This window comes from Martes martes (genome assembly GCF_963455335.1).
Source record: "Martes martes genome assembly, chromosome: 11".
In the NCBI taxonomy this organism is placed as follows: domain Eukaryota; kingdom Metazoa; phylum Chordata; class Mammalia; order Carnivora; family Mustelidae; genus Martes; species Martes martes.
In genome coordinates this window covers 29989341-30003203 of record NC_137899.1, presented here as the reverse complement: position 1 = coordinate 30003203, position 13863 = coordinate 29989341, and the positions used below count along the sequence as shown (strand labels likewise).

At 37.1% G+C, this 13863-nt stretch overlaps 1 protein-coding gene across 1 annotated transcript in view; it reads left to right on the top strand.

Moving 5' to 3' along the window:
• Positions 1-13863, top strand: part of SEMA3E (semaphorin 3E) — a 246736-nt gene that overhangs the window by 219251 nt on the left and 13622 nt on the right. The window contains exons 14-16 of the mRNA XM_080819075.1: positions 1506-1672; positions 6003-6070; positions 7961-8100. Of these exons, the coding sequence (XP_080675201.1) occupies positions 1506-1672; positions 6003-6070; positions 7961-8100 (375 nt within the window). The remainder of the gene's footprint in view (positions 1-1505; positions 1673-6002; positions 6071-7960; positions 8101-13863) is intronic.

Below are 13863 nucleotides of genomic sequence, written 5' to 3'. Positions count from 1 at the left end.
TGTAATGTTAATTGTTCTGCTACTTACTGTTTTTACTTAACAATGTATCTTACAGTTTATTCCCTCATTCTGTGTATATGTCTGCATCAGTGTTTTAAATGTTGCATGTTAGTGTGCACTAATGGTGGGAAGGCAAATTGGTGCAGCCAATATGGAAAATATTAGAGAGTTTCCTTGAATGTATTAAAAATAGAACATATGATTAAGCAATTTCATTTCTGGGTGATTTTCCAAAGGAAACAAAGCACTAACTCTGAAAGGCATCTGTACCCACATTTATTGTGGCATTATTTGCAATGGCCAAGACATGGAAACAACCAAAGTGCCCATCAGTAGATAAATGGATAGGGATAATGTGCATATATGTACAATGGCCTATCATTCAGCCACGGAAAGGAAGGAAATCCTTCCATATGTGACAGCATGGGTGGACCTTGAGAGCATTATACTAAGTGAAATAAGAAAAGACAAATACCGTATAAACTCACTGATACGTGAAATTAAAACTATCACCACAAAAAAATGAGGGTTTTTTGTTTGTTTGTTTGTTTTTTGTTTTTTGGGGTTTTTGGTTTTTTTTTTTTTTTAACGGAGAGCAGTTTGGCAGTTGCCAGAGACAAGGGGTGGGAGGTGGGCAAAATGGGTGGACGGGATCAAAAGGTACAAACTTCCAGTTATAGAGGAAGACCTCGGAATGTAATATATGGCATAGTGATTATAGTTAATGAAACCCTAATGTATATTTGAAAGTTGCTAAGACAACACATCTTAAAAGTTTTCATCACACGAAAACAATTCGACCTATACGGTGTTGAGGAATGTTAGACTTACTGTGATCATTTCACAATACATACAGATATTGAATCCTTCTATCATATGCCTGAAACTAATACGGTATTACTTGTCAGTTACAGCTCACTTTTTTTTTTTTTTAAAGATGTTATTTATTTATTTATTTGACAGACAGAGATCACAAGTAGGCAGAGAGGCAGGCAGAGAGAGAGGGGGAAGCAGGCTCCCTGCGGAGCAGAGAGCCCGATGCGGGGCTCGATCCCAGGATCCCGGGATCATGACCTGAGCCGAAGGCAGTGGCTTAACCCACTGAGCCACCCAGGTGCCCCAGTTACAGCTCACTTTTAAAAATGCAACAACAACAACAAAAGACCATTTACTTACTCTGTCTATTATTGGACATCCCTAAAGGTCTTTTAAAAAGACCTACAGTGTTAAATGATGAAAGAGGCTTTCTATTTAAACAACAAAAGAACAGTCAACTTCTTGAGAGTTTTGTCAAGCTCACTCTAGCAATTTTGTTTTCAGGAGTCCAGGTCTATAAATGTATTTCAAATCTTAGAGAACTGAAAGTACCAGTGTTGTGTTACCCCTTCTGAGTAGCTGCAGTAACTCAAATGAATATTCACTGAAGGGACTGTGTATAAATGTGAAATTCACTGAGAGTTCCGTCCATTTCCGCTAGCGGCCTCTCTGTTGTTTGATGTCTCTAGCAACAGCTGTATATTGGATCGGCTTCTGCTGTGGCCCAAGTCAGATTCCATCAGTGCGACATGTACGGAAGTGCTTGTGCTGATTGCTGCCTGGCTCGAGACCCTTACTGTGCCTGGGATGGCATATCCTGTTCCCGGTATTACCCGACGGGCACCCACGCAAAGAGGTGAGAGGCCTCACTGCGGTAATTCCCTGGTTTAGAAAAGCCATAACACTTTGTCAAATATCTTTTTTTCTGCACCCATCCCATGAAAATAACCACGTTAGTTTTGTTTAAGTAAGCCCTCATAGTCATACTTTGTTCATAATATAAGCTCTGAAAGTTGAATTTTCCCTGAAAATAACTCCTCTCAATTACTGTGTAGAGATTGGAGTTTTTATTGGGTTTTTATTTATTTTATTTATTTTATTTTTTTTTAACCCATGTTTGAATCAACTCTTCCCCCTCCTGACATTCGTATTGCAAGACATGAAACCAGTTTAGATAAACTTAAAATGAGGAAATGGCAAGCCACCACCCATGAGGGATTCAAAGACTTGAAAGAAAAATAAATAAATAAATTCTAAAATACATCCTGCTTTTGCCCCACGTCCTCTCAACCAGCTGGTCTTCATTTATTTCATTTTGAAAGTGAATATTTTAACTCCTAGGCAAATGTATGACCTGTATAATTAATGAAACATGTGATTTAATTCAACACAAATGAAAGGCACTTAGAGACCTCCAAACTCTGATGTGTACAATTCAGCAAGGTCATTGCCACTTTTAAGAGAAGGTAGATCTCGGGATTCTTTGAAAAGAAGATCTTGAGGTCCAGAAAGTATTTTGAAGGATGGAGATATTTCTTTGCTCAAGCTATATGAAATTGTACATTCTTTGTGGGGAAACATAAAAGAAAATATTGTTACCTATTATAGAATAAGCATTTATTTTTTTCTCCTAGTAAAGTGGCCAAAGACAATATAAAGCAAAAACATCAAACTATATACAGTTTCCTTACTGAAAATTAAGTTTTTACTGATTTCAGTTATTTTTACTCTTCTATTCTGGCTTACTTCAAACTTTTTAAAAATTTAATTTAACCCACCTTAATCTAATTATTATTTTTATAAGGTCACATATGTAGTAGAATCTCGTTTTTGAAAAACATAGTCACCCGTTCAAAATCTTTGTTAATTTGACATTAGCTAAATTAACATTCGGTCTGATGAGTAGTTAAAGTATATCATAGGTGGATAGTGAAAAGATCCTTTGAGAGGATATTTGTTAATGAAATAACTTACAAAGTGTTTTCAAGAATCAAGCAAGTTGATGTTGTACAAAGGCTTATTGATATTTAAAAACACTTCTTGAGGAATATAGCCATGTTATTATGTAAAAATAGTGTTCAGTGATTTATTCGCCCATTATGCCAACTACTGTACTATGTCTGAGGAGGATCAAGAAGCGGTCAACAATCCTTGGTTATATGAAATCAGAACCTAAAGTGGAAAATATAATTGTAAATAAAGATGATAGTAGGTCATTACTGAGCACTTATTATATAGAAAGTACTAGACTAAGCACAGTACACATTAGACATTATTTAATTCCCAGAATAACTCAACCTTTGAGCTCAGTCTTGTAGGTAGAGAGATAAGAAGATTCCAATTAAAGGGAATTGTACACAAGGCATAGAATGTTCATGGAAAACCATGTAGTTCCCTAGGTTAGGAGTAAAGTAGCTGGTTCTGAGGGTGGAAAGATAATTTCACCAAAAATAATAAAATGAATTATTTTATTGTTATTAGCGATAATAGTAACCTTTGAAAGAAGCCATGCATCAAATACTTGTGAATAACAAGGTTTTGTTTCAGGTATCCAATAAGGGTGATGAATTCTTCTAACTGAACAGTTTCCATACCTAAATACTTCTAGATCCATGGCGCATCTTATTGAAGTATACATCCACAGGCTTGATAATATATTTGCAAAGGGCAGACAGAATGATATTTAGTGAAAGTCAAATGAATGGGCAAAATCTTAGGAAGGCGCTCAGTGCTCGAGTCAGGAGCCGTGCTCATAAATGAATGAGTTCAGTTCAGTGACATGTAATGGAGATCTCTCAGTGGTGTCAGATCCTTTTGAACCATCACTCACCCCTGGAGGAGAACTTTTTGGATGGATTCCAGCACATGAAAAGGAAAATAGTTTGCTTTTACAGCAGATCGTTTTTGCTTCAGACCTGACTAGAAGGAGAAATTGAAAACTGGTCATTAAAATAAATACTTTTCTGTTCACAGAGTGAAAATGAGTCAACAGAGGAAAAACATTAATTCACAATCCAAACCACTTGTTTAACATAGTCTTCCAAAATACACTATAATTTATATAGCTAAGTCTTTTACTTCCCCTGGCTCTTGTATTTTGTCTCTTTCCGGTGTTCTCTTTGAAAGTTTCTAAGTGGCAAGATAGAGAAGAGAAATAGGCAACTTTGAGAATAAAAGGCAACTTTGATTAACCTTTCTCAAACTCTTGAACATTTAGTCTTTTTAAAATGCTGAGATAAAAAACAGTTATGTGAAGATAGTATAAAATGAATTGAACCCTTGTTGGGGGATGAATGCTTGCTTTCATGACTTTCAACATACTCTTTGCGTACTATTGACATTGCAAAATTTTGCGTTATTCTTCACATTGCATACCTGAATTATCTGATTGCACCTCCCTTTGTTCTCACCCCACATGTGTAATAAACCTGATACAGCATTTCTGCAGAGTAGAAACTATTTCCCATTTCCTTGATTTACCCCCGCTCCATTACTCACTACTGCTCAGCAGACTTTAGATTCCCAATACCAATGCAATACTTAATGAAGCAAGGAATCCGTGGGACCAGTTTACTTCTCATCCAGAGCTGTTATCGGTTATCTATACCTGTGCACATGCTAGTATAAAATAATAACAGAAGCATAAAACTTTTTGTTTTTGCTCCTTTTTTGTCAATTTCTTTTTTCAGTTTTACCCAGTGGGATGATTCATACAGCAGTCTTAATCTGAAGTTTATTAAATCCCAGGTTTCTAGACAATGTCTTCTAATCTACAATCTCTGTATTTTGAAAAAGCCAGCTTTGCACACAGGTCATAATTCTAAAAATTGACTGTAAATAGGCATCTGCTCTAGCTTTCATTACAAGGAGATACTTAAGCCATTGCTTCTCAAGTATTGGTCTGTTAATTAAGATCTGAACTGACATGTGAGAAATCACTTCATCTCTTGAAATGATGTTCCTTTATCATTATTTGGAGGCAATGAGGTAAGCCTAGAATGAAAAAAAAATTGATATTGGAATAATTTTTAGATGTCAGACCAACGTCATTTTACAAAGGAGGACAGGAAGAACCAAGCAAGAGAGGAGATATGTACAAGATCAGACTGCACGTGAGTGATGGCGTTGGGATTTGAATCTGGTTCCTTTTTCCAGATTTTATCATTGCATATGGTTAGAGCATTTCATTGTCGCTTCGGAAGCCTAGCCATCTCCCTCTGGGGTGAAACTTCTGCTCTGCCTTCTGTTTTTTCCTCAATCTTGAAGAAATGCCATGATTTAGAGAAGCAAGTGGTATTTTCTGCACTTATGTAATACTTCTATTTTTATCTTTAATCTGAATTAATACGCTGAAGATTTTGATCTTAGAATTTCAGTGCTAATAATGATGATTTCCATTGTCCAATCCCTCAGAAAGATGCTTACTAATTTAAAACAAGATCTATACTATAGAATTTTCCCCCCAAGGGTAAAGAACATTGTTATTTTTCAGTTATATATCTAAACAATCTATAAAATATTAAAAAAACACTAGAAGTTATTCTAAATCTCATAGGCAGTCTTGCTATACAGCCTGTTAAGTATGTATAACACACAATCACATTGCATAGAGTCATATAATATCTATATATACTATCTGAGTAAAAGAGTAAGTTGACTACATTATTGATTTCTGTCTTTATTGCCAATTGTATTTTTGCTATGTGACTAAGATGGCCATAAAAGAAAATATTTGGATTCTAATACCATTACCCTTTTTGAATGCCCCTTATTATATGTAGGAGTTTTATGATTTTTATTCAAATAAATAATCTGCCTCAAATCCCACTATCTTTCCTGCACACCTACCTCCCTTATTACCCCGAACCTCCCTTTGAAACAGAAGAATTCTTATTGCACTGGATTTTGAAACAAAATATAAAAAGGAATTTTTCAAGTTATATCAGGATCCAGAATTCAAACTTATGTGAACACTTAAAGAAGAGTTTTATAGAGATCTTACCATTGAATAACATTCAGTGGAAATACAGGGAACTATGAAACTTGAATTTTATCCTTGTTTTGTATGACAGATCAATTTTTTTCAGTAGCCGAATACTACTGGAGTCCTTCATGTAGTTGCCTGCATTTTAAAGTCTGGAAAATTGAAATCTGACCATCTCCTACATGCATCTACTTTCTTTCAGGCGGTTCCGTAGACAAGACGTACGGCACGGAAACGCCGCTCAGCAATGCTTTGGACAGCAATTCGTCGGTAATCCAGAGAAAATCAATTGCTATGGGTTACTGGGGTTAGGCTAAACTGCAGACCTCTTAAAACGGTCCTTGTTTTCTTTGTGATTGATATATAGTAGAACAATGTTACTGAAAGTATTCTTTTTTCTTCCACGTAGCTAAAATTTTGTGGATTTTAACACCAAAATTTTAATTCTGTGTGGATGTATAATTTTTAATTAATTAGGAAAATAAGTTCTATATACCACCATGAAGACCTTACTATTAGACCTCGGAACAGAGGGATGTTAGAACGAGATGCCACAGTGACTTGTAGGACCTCTCTCTCCATCTCAGCCCTGGGAATATCTTCACCATGTCACACAACCTATGGTAATCCTCTTAAGGGTGATCGAACTTGTATCAAGTCACCTACTAAGCTTCAAGGTCAAATAAAGTGAAAAACTTGAAGTCTTCCACAAGAGTAGGGAAGCTGAGAGCTCAGGTTGATGTGAGTTTCTGAGATGCAGATGAGGGTTTCTGCGGAAAGTTAGTCCACAGTCTGATGGGTAAAGGATGAGAGGAAATTTGCTTCATCAAATGTAAGGAAATCACACAAGATGGAAGACAATGGTCCTGACTCTCCACACCATGTCGGTGGTGGAACTGGCTGTGTAATTGGTGGCCTCAGTTTCACAGGAGGTACCAGGGAGATGAAGCTTCATGACTGGGAGACCAGGAGTGCTTGCATACCATCCAGAGTTGCACAGCATCGTGATGTTCAATAGACCCAAGGCTGACTGAGCATTTGGTGTAGGACATAAGCCTTGGGCAACATTGGCTGGAGGAAGGCAAGATCTTAATCTATGAAAATGTAGGCATCAGTCTTGAAAGTGAGGAGAACTCAGACACAAGGAAAAAAATCCCAGGTTCTAGTTACTGAATTTGATGTTGGTTAAAACACAGGACATCCACTTGCTGTTTTTATTATTTTTTTAAGACTTTAATTATTTATTTGAAAAACAGTGAGTGAGTGAGCTGGGAAAGCACAAGCTATTCTAGGGGCAGAGGAAGAGGGAGAAGCAGACTCCCTGCTGAGCAGAGAGCCGATGGCGGGCTTGATCCCAGGACCCTAAGATCATGACCTGAGCCGAAGATGGCAGCTTAACGGTGACCCACCCAGATGCCCTATTCACTTGCTTTTATTCCCCACTGCAGTTAAGTAGATTAGTCTGTATGCAACTTTGAGTTCAAATCCAGTGAGAGCCTCTCTGGGCCAAGATATACATAATAATCAGGAAGCTCTGGATCTGGAGTCCCTAGTCCAGTTTTGTACCCTTTTCTTACTGTAGGAGCCCAACATTTGGATCAGTGCAGTCCCTTGATAAGATCTCACTTACACTTGTGTTTATGTAGCACCATATCACGTTGATTTCTGCTTTCTGCTTTTGTTGGTAACCATGAATTTTGTCTTATGTTTTACTTGAATGTTTAGTGTTCACCTTCTCTTGCCTGCTCTGTTGGTTCATGTTGTCACTGATTTTCCATGCATTTAACACTGATGCACCTTCTTAGTATCCTGACTGCCCCATACTTGGACCCACACTCCCATTTACTTCTTTCTGGTCCTTTCCATAGCCTGCAGTACTCTCTAAAGCCTAGATTTTTGGTGTGCCACTGCCTCTAAATATCTCCTTTAAGTGACCTTGCATAGAAATTAGTAGTAAATCATGAAAGATACTCCACTTTACTCCAGGAATCTAAGTGAAGAAGCTTTTAAAAAAATTATTTATTGGGACACCTGAGTAGCTCAGTTGGTTAGGCATCTGTCTTTGGCAGATAAATAAATAGATAAATAAAATCATTTTAAAAAATAGTATTTACTGTTAAAGTCAAAGTCTTAACATTAATTTTAATATTTATATTGTAGGGGATGCTTTGGATAAGACTGAAGAGCGACTGGCCTATGGCATAGAGAACAACAGCACGTTGCTGGAATGTACCCCACGATCTTTGCAAGCAAAAGTTATCTGGTTTGTACAGAAAGGACGTGACGGAAGGAAAGAGGAGGTAATTCATAGCTGCACATTCACACCGTGCTGTCTTACTTGTGGTGTGTGATTAGTAGATAGATGATGACTTATTTGATGTTTAAAAATGAATCACTCCATTGTGCTATACATGTGTTATTTAAAAAGTGGCTTTATTTACAATGTGTGATTTATATACATATAAAAAATTTAAATACACACATAGATTTCTATGTGTATATAATTTATATATGCTGTAAAAACCTAGATGTATATATAGAATTTTATGTGTATAAATATATATATAAATACATACATACATATATTAAATACAAAGTAAATATATACACATATAAATAAATTCTATACATATGTATATGTGTATGTATAAATTTGGATTCTGAAAATTGGATTTTTATTCAGTACTACTCAGAGTTTCATGATTTTAGTATCATGTTGTCAAAATGATTTAAATTTTATCACCCAAGGCAATGTTCTAGAAAAATAACAAATTTAAACACCATTAACATATGTATCTCAGACACGTGGATAATAGAATTAAAACAACAGCAGCAACATTAAACCAATTGTTTGATAGAGCAATTGAGTCATACATGAAACATTGCCACAGGGGTTCCATTAGTGCCCACTGGGAACAAAAGAAAGGCATCAGTTTGTTTGTCCTTTTAAGTAGGTTTACTGTGGAGATTATATTTCTATTATCTAAATAATGAGTGAGGACTCATTTATGCTCCTTTTATAGATGAAGAATAGGAAGCAGTTAAAGCACACATAAGGGATAGCCTGGAGGCAGTTACTGGATAATCTTTTTATGAGGCTCAAGGGATCTGGTTGTATATTGGCCAAGGTCAAAGGCATGACCCAGTTAGTAAAGGCAGGTAAAACATTATGGATGCTTATGTGGGCTTTGAACTCAATTTTCACAAAAGTGGAATTATAAAAGCAGTAAGAGTGAAATTTGGTTAATTAAAGGGAAATAGATCTTGGTGACTGCTAGCAAAATGTTTCTCGGTAAAAAGAAGGTTGCAAATTGAATAAGGGAAAAAAAAAATGTTAGACACCTGCCTTAGGACCTAGGAAAGAAGTCATAGGTTCACAGTGGGTAGAGAAGGAATCCGTGAAGCCATCAACTGTAGGTTCCAAATGTAGAGCACACTGACTTTTTATGCCTTTTTTTTTCTTTCTAGCCTATTGCGAAACTAAAAATGCAACATGTTTTTGGTCTAAAATCATGCAGTATATTCTGGGAGAGGATTAAATTTATAAATCCAAGTTTCCTGGAATAGTTATTAGAGAGGAAGATACCCAACAAAGGCTGTTAGAGATAATCTAGAAAGGCAATCAAGGACAGGAAGATTCTCCTAAATTTTCATGACGTCATAAGAATAAACATGTGTCCAAAGATGTTACAGCATATTGCACTAAAGTACATTGTTGATTTTGTACTGAAGAATTTGCCATTCCACAAAGTTGATGGAAAATTGATTTTTAAATTCTGTCGTAACTCACTTGGCAGGAGAGGACCCGGGAATATTCTATAGCTCCTCTCATTGAATGGCTTCAGAAGACAGAGAAGTCATTCTTTCATCGGTGGTTTTCTTCCCTCAGTATGTTCTGGTTCTAATTTGAAAGTCACTGTAATCTGCCTCATTTGGAAATCTTTACCAAATCATTTTGACATGCTGCATCCATCAATGTTCAATTATAAGCTTCTTTCTCCTATTGTTGATATAATCTGCTTCTCCTTTCCCCAAATTTTAGTTTCTGTTTTCAGATTTCCATGGCTGATCTATTTACTGATCCTTGAAATTTTGAATTTGTGCCATGCATTATTTGTTGTCGTCATATAATCCTTGGTTTCTGTAGACATAGCAATATATATTGATTGATTCAGAATCTAGAATAAAACACAAAGTTGCTGACTTCATAAAAAGGGAGATGTGTTTGCTGAATGCACAGAGCAGAATGACTTTGATTGTGGGTCCTTTTAGAGTTTGTTTTAAAGTTCTTTGAGAGTCTAATTTTGGAGCTTTTAGAGGTTTTTAAGATCATTTTTTTCAAAACCATTTTATTATAGTTACTATGGACAGAGGATTATTCTATTATAAAATCTTGACCATTGTATAAGATACCTAAATTCTTCCACTGTGTTTCTTACCTCATATGTTAATGCTTTTAGCGCACTCCTAGACAGTAGCCAGCCGGGTTTGTCATAGACACTTTTAGCTGTAAGTCATTAATTTATAGTCAGCCCATAACCTTTGTAAAAAATTTTGGTTGTCACACGCACACACACACACACCCTTTTATGGAACTGGAATTTTTGACTCTGGAACTTTTGCCTGCAAATCTAAACTCAGCCCCGTGGAATTCTCTGGAAAGCACATATTCAGGTGAATAAAATGTAGCTCACATAAAGCTTTTGAAATGCTACATAGCTAAATTGCTAGAATGCATCTCAAAATTCATTTATCTAGTTCCTAAACTGGATTGCTGCTCTTCTCTCAAATAGGCACTTTATGGTGTGCTGCTTTCTTAAATAACACCTATGAAACACAATCTCTGTGCATTTTATTAATTCCACAAATGTTTATTGAACGCCTGTTTTGTAGGTGTTCCCTTGGCTCAATGACCTTAGTTAGGATGTGCCTCAGTTCTCGTGCTACCTTGAGGGAAAGGATTTTAATAGAAGTCTTTATGGGTAAGGCCGTTCCATTTACCACACACAGAATCTGCAGCGGTAGGTAGGTGCCTTACCTTACTGTTCTTACAGCTTACAAATGCACACTCAATGTCATGGACCTCTTCTTACAAGTGTAGAAATGAAGACTAAGGGAGATAGAGGTCCTAAACACAGTCCGTGACAGACCCAAGGTTGGAACTCAGATATTCCTGACTCCACAGCTCAGCTACTTCACATGTAGTCATTGTCTAGGTCCCAAGGAATTTGCTGTGTGCATTTTGTAGAATATACTGTTCTACTCTAAAACCTGATTTACAGGGGACAGAATCGAGACACGGAATGTTTAACCACTTCCCGGGTTACTGACAGGTAGTAAAGTCAACTCAAATCCACGTGTCTGTGTCCTCTCTACTAAACCACGCAGCCTTCTGAAATCAGAACCCCAAATACGGTTGCAGATGCTTTGGGACATGTAGCAAATGGAAAACTATTTCCAGCCAAAGTTCTGGAATTTGACTTCTGGAAAATGGTCCTGATATCTTCTTGATTTTTACGTATATATTTTTTTTCCATCAAACTTCGGTGAAACATGCTGCTGCAGCCTTGGGAGCAAGAACAGTCGTCCTCATGTTTATTTATTTACTTTTTTTTGGTATTGCATCCTTTGTTTATTTATTTATGTATTTTTGCACAACAACGGGAATGTGCTTTTTTTTTTAATTGTCTTAGTCCCCATACAGTAGTACATCATTAGTTTTTGATGTAGTGTTCCATGATCCATTGTTTGTGTGTAACACCCAGTGCTCCCTGCAGTCTCTGCCATCACCAGGCTCACCCAGCCCCCCACCCCTCTCCCTTCTAAAGCTCTCCATTTGTTGACCTGAGTCCATAGTCTCCCATGATTCATCTCCTACTCTGATTCCCCTCCTTCATTTGTCCCTTCCTTCTTCTAATGTCCTCCATGCTATTCCTTATGGTCTTCAAATAAGGGAAACCATATGAGAATTGACTTTCTCTGCTTGGCTTATTTCACTTAGCATAATCTCCTCCAGTCCCATCCATGTTGATGGAAAAGTTGGATATTCATCCTTTCTGATGGCTGAGTAATAGTCCATTGTATATATGAACCACATCTTCTTTATTCATTCCTCTGTTAAAGGGCATCTCAGCTCTTTCCACAGTTTGGCTATTGCGGACATTGCTGTTATGAACATTGGGGTGCATATGGCCCTTCTTTTCACTACCTCTATATCTTTGGGGTAAATACCCAGTAGGTGCAATTGCTGGGTCATAGGGTAGCTCTATTTTTAATTTTCTGAGGAACCTCCACACTGTTTTCCAAAGTGGCTGCACCAACTTGCATTCCCACCAACAGTGCAGGAGGGTTCCCCTTTCTCCACAGCTTCTCCAACACTTGTTGTTTCTCGCCTTGTCCATTTTTGCCATTCTAACTGGTGTAAGGTGGTATCTCAATATGGTTTTGATTTGTATTTCCCTGATGGCTAATGATGATGAACATTTTTTCATGTGTCTATTAGCCATTTGTATGTCTTCCTCGGAGAAGTGTCTCTTCATGCCTTCTGTCCATTTTTTGATGTTTAGATATGAAGAATCACCTGTAATTTGAACAGTTCCCACTCTAAGCACTGATACCATGAATCCTTATTATACAAAGTATATATCAGTGTGTTCCCATTCTCAGTTTCCCTTTCAGGCTTCTACTCTGAGAGTAGCAAAAGGATTGGTATAAATAGGATTCTGTAGCAAATTAAATGTTCTCTCTCACTTGAGCCTATGTAGATAGAAAACCAAGAGCATTCTACCTCGTTTTCTTGTTTTTTTAACCAAAATAATGCTTCATTAATTCTTTGGCAACTTATCTATTGAGTACCCAATATGCACTGTTTGTATAGAACCTGTATTAGAGAGAACAGAGGAAGATGACGGTGTTGACGAAAATAATAGTACAACTAAATAAGAACCATATTTCATGTATCCAATGATGATGAGAAGAAAAGTACAAGAAATGTTACTTATAGGGAGAGGTTGCAGTTTTAAAGGGATGTTCATGGAGGGTCACCAACTCAGTGACATTTGAAAAGGACTTGAAAGAACTGAGGTAGTAGGCTGTATGCTAGTATTGGAGAACTTTCTGGATAGTGGGAACAGTTGATGTAAATGCCCTTGTGATGGGAGTGCCTCTGATCTGTTCAGGGAGCCCTAGACTGAAGGGCAATGTGTCCAGAAGGGAATGAGCAATAGGGACACTAATAAACTATGAGTCAAAGAGTGAGGGAAAGGGCCGGCTCATGCAGGGCTTTGTAGGCCCTTACAAAGGGCTTTGATGTTTGCTGTGAATTAAATGTATAACCATTGGATAGTTTGCAGCAGAGCCATGACGTGATCAAAATTTGGTTTATAAAGGGTCTATTAAGAATGTGGAGATGGAGAGAAAAGCAGAAGCAGGTGATCATTGAGGTGATAGGGATGTAAATTCTTATGTTCACTGATAGAACATGAACCCTGTATGTGCCCTTTACCTTCAAGGTCAAATGATGTGCTCATCACTGCCTCCTACACATAAAAGCAATGTGATTTGCATATGCTCTCTGTTCTTATTGAGAATCATGAAGGCTGTTTAACTTCTCAGGTAGAATACTTTTTCAACTTTCTGGTCTCGTCTCTCTTTAAGTATCTGCAATTAATGTTTTGAACGCAATAAGTACTCAGAGGGTACATTAGTAGGTGATGAATAACTCATAGCCTTCGCCCTTTAGAAGCCTATAGTCTTACGGGGAATACAAGAATGTCAACAGATAATTATAGTATATTGTGTTCATTAAACTTATGTAGAAACTTCAAGAAAAGTGTCCACCAACAATTGAGTATGGAGGTTGCATGATGGATAATCAGGAAAAGATTCAAGGCACAGGTGACATGTGAGCCAGGTCTTAATGGATAAGTAGAAGTTAACTGTCAGAGAGAATGGGATAAGCACATGTGTGGGGACGAGAAACAACATGGTAAGTGGAGATCTGTGGCTGGAAATGAGGATGCAAAAGTGAGTGGATAGATCAAGGAACCACTTCACTTTATTTA